The sequence below is a fragment of the Monoraphidium neglectum genome (genome assembly GCF_000611645.1).
Source record: "Monoraphidium neglectum strain SAG 48.87 unplaced genomic scaffold scaffold05305, whole genome shotgun sequence".
NCBI lineage: Eukaryota > Viridiplantae > Chlorophyta > Chlorophyceae > Sphaeropleales > Selenastraceae > Monoraphidium > Monoraphidium neglectum.
Genome location: NW_014008325.1, coordinates 1 through 3,346, shown reverse-complemented (window position 1 = coordinate 3,346; position 3,346 = coordinate 1). Strand labels below are relative to the sequence as shown.

Sequence of the window (3,346 nt, the reverse complement as noted above, 5' to 3'; positions counted from 1 at the left end):
TGGTGGGGGCCGCATATCTTTGTTGGTTGATGGTTCCTGATTGATGGTTCATGGTTGATGGTCAATGCTTTGGGCGGGAGGGGGGAGGGTAAGAGGGGCGCGGAGGCCGAACAACAGCATAGGAGAGGGGGGCAATAGGAGAAAGGGGGGAGCGACGTAATGTTGGTGCCTGTGCAGTCTTGTGTGTGTGTGTATGTGTGTGTGTGTCTTGTGGGCCAGAAAGGAGGCAGGAAGGGAAGTTAGCTTTTGGCCAGACAGGCTGTGGGAGAGGTGACACACGCTGCGGTTGTCGCGTGACGGGGGGGGGGGCGGTTCAGGGAGGAGTCACGCAAAGCCAGGGATTAATAAGAAGGGGGCATCTCTTGCAAGGTGTGGCCTGCTGACAGGTGCTGCTGGTTGGGCATGTGGGGCCGCAGTGGGTGCAGGCAACACCCTCAAACAGTCAAACGCTTTCTGACATCTCCAGGGGCACGGAGCATGGGCGCCGAAGGGCTGGGTCGCGCCGCCGGACGCGCCAGACAGTGGCGTGCTCAAGGAGTTGTGGGAACGCCAGCAGCAATTCGAGCGGCAGCAGCAGCAGCAGCAACAGCAGCAGGCGGCGATGCCGTCGGCGCGCCCGCCCTGCACACGCACCCCGTCGGCGGCGGCGGCGGAGGGCGCGGGCCGTCACAGGCGCGAGCGGCTCCGCACAGCGTCGCTACGCCTCGCGCGCGCACCGGCGCACGGGCGCGCGAGGGCTGCGACGGGCGCGCGTGGGGGCGCCAAGACACGGGGAGCTGCGGAGGCTGGTGACCAGGGTGCCGCTGCCGCTGCTGCTGCTGCGGAGCACGTCCCCCTTCACAGGCGGATGGACAAGGCGCACGGCCTGCTGCCTCTCTGGGACCCTGCCGCGCTCGCGCTCGCGGTGCGGCAGGGCACGGGCGCGCTCCGCCGGCGCTGGCCGCAGCTGCTGGGGTCCCCCGGCGGCGCGGCGCCGGCCGCTGATGAGGCCGAGGAGTCGGCTGCAGCCGACGCGGCAAGCATTGGGGAAGGGGGCGATGCAGCAGCCGTCAGTGCGACGGGCAGCGCTGCTGACGCCGCGTATGCGAGCGACACCGGCGCAGAGGCCTCTGCGGCGGTCGCGAGCCCCGCCGCCGCTGGCGCCGCTGCAGCGGAGGGCGGCAGCGCCACAGCCAGTGGCGCGCAGCCCGCAGTGCCGCGCGAGCGCGGCCCGACGCGAGGAACAAGCGCAGCGCCCGACGAGCAACCTCAGCGGGTAAGGCGGCCGCAGGCGCGTCAGCACGAGCAGACGCACCCACCGCCGCCACCCACCAAACCCGAGGAGTCGCCACTGGAGGCCTCCCAGCCCGACGCCGCCTCGGCACCCGCGACCATTGGCCCGGGGCCCGCCGCCGCCGCTGCACCCAGTCGCGCCGGCGCGGCGGCGGCTTCTCCGCAGCTGCCCGCGGAGGGGACGGCGGCGCTGGGCGTGCTGGTGATGCTTCATGAGGCGGGGTGGCCCAACTGGATGGTGTGGGCGCGGTGGGAGGAGCTTCATGAGGGCCGCGTGGTGGTGAGCCCGCGGGCGCAGCAGGCAAAAGGTTGCAGTGCAGGGTTAGGACCGCGCAAGCCTGCAGCGCACAATCCTGCCGACTGATGTCCTGTCAGAGGGGCGCTCATATCGAGCGGCTTCCATCTGCAGGTCGGGACCATGAGTGCAGCTTTCTGCGGGCAGCCGGCCCAACTGTCACGAATCGCGCCCCTCGCTGCTCCTGCGCACGCGCGGCTCGTTTGAGGGCGCGCCCCCCCCACAAGCGCGCGTGCCCGGCCGCAAAGCAACCGCTGCGAAACCGCCTCGCGAACGGCTGTCGCGCGGCCCCGTCTGCAGGTGCTGGTTCACATGAAGGCTGGCGTGGAGGTCGACCCCGCCATGCCCGGCGCCGCGGCCATCCTGGAGCGGCTGCTGGACACGCGCGTGGAGAGCCGCTGGGGCTGCCTGAGCCTGACGGGTGCGCGGGCCCGCCGCGGGCGCGCGCAGACACTCGCGCTTGCAGCGTGTGGACGCCCCCAGCTCTGGTGGCAGAATACCCCCTGCAATGTGTGAATGCGGAACTGGGGCCAGTTCTTTGAAAATCTGCTGTTGTTGTATAAAAACACGCCTCGAATATCAAAATCTGGTCAACAGATGCAAGCGCGCATGCTTCCTCACCAACAATTACATGCACACACATTCGGCCCCTACCCTGCCCCACCCACACACAAACATGCAATACGCGTGCCCCGGGCCCCCGCCCTCCCCCCCAGAGGCGATCCTGGACTGCTCCTGCGAGGTGCTGGCCCGCTGCCCCGCCGTGCAGCACGTCGCAGTGTGCAGCGGCCACGACGTCCCCGTCGCGCGCGTGCCGCCCGGCGCACTGCGGCCGGGGCACACGCTGTTCACCGACTTCAGGTGTGCGAGGGGCTGGCCAGGGGCAATCCCTACGATATGCGCTCGCCGCTTGCGACAATGCGTGCCCGCATGCACGTGCGCAGCCGAGTGCCAAGTGCAGTGCGTGGCGCGCCATTGCCAGGGACAATGCAAGCTACGAGCGGGCTCTCTTCCCGCATGCGTGTGCGCGGCGGCGCGTCCCAAAGCGTCCCGTGTGCTCGGTGCCGCGCTGTGGACGCGCCATGCCATTGACATACCAGGTCTGCTCCGGGGCGTCAGCGCCGGCCCTCATGCAGCCCTTTCCCCCAGGTGTCATGCGTGCCCCGCGTGCCTCATTTGCCTGATCGCTTTTCTTGGCATGCTGTCAATCACGCTGGCAGGTTTGGGTACGAGTACGAAGAGGCAGCCCAGGAGGAGGTGGCGGAGGAGCTGAAGGGGCGCCTGCGCATGGACGCGGCCGAGGCGGAGGCCTGGGGCAGGTCCCTGGTGCTCCACCACACCTGGCTGGTGCTGGCGAGGTGTGCGTGGGCGAGGGAGGGGCAGCGGCGCCACGTGATTTGGTTCCGGGCGGGTGGGGGCGTTTGGCGACCTGGACTTTATGCTGGACTGCACCTCGGCCTGGTGCCGTGGCTGCGAACTCACCTGAATTCAACCTCTCGCCACCTCCTCCACAGCGGCAAACAGTCTCTTTCCCTCTTACATGCACACACACACACACTCACGCGCTCTCTCTCTCTCTCTTACATGCACACGCACACACGCACACACCAGGCCCCTCATCCTCGCGCTGCTGTCCAAGCGCCGAGAGCTCCTGCGCGTGGGAGCCGCCCTCAACGACCACTTCATGGCTCTGGAGGCGGGCGGCCTCGCGGCCGACGAGATGCTGCTGCTCACCGCAGCCGTCCGCTACGGCTTCGTGCAGCGCGTGCGGCGCGGGCC

At 68.9% G+C, this 3,346-nt stretch overlaps 1 protein-coding gene across 1 annotated transcript; it reads left to right on the top strand.

Annotated features, from left to right (window-relative positions):
• Positions 1 to 847: 847 nt before the first annotated feature.
• On the top strand, positions 848 to 2,751 carry MNEG_15415 (hypothetical protein; the record flags this gene model as incomplete). Its single annotated transcript, XM_014036114.1, has 4 exons — positions 848 to 1,552; positions 1,868 to 1,988; positions 2,284 to 2,430; positions 2,717 to 2,751. 4 exons carry the CDS (start codon positions 848 to 850, stop codon positions 2,749 to 2,751), a joined length of 1,008 nt encoding a protein of 335 aa, XP_013891568.1.
• Positions 2,752 to 3,346: the final 595 nt, after the last annotated feature.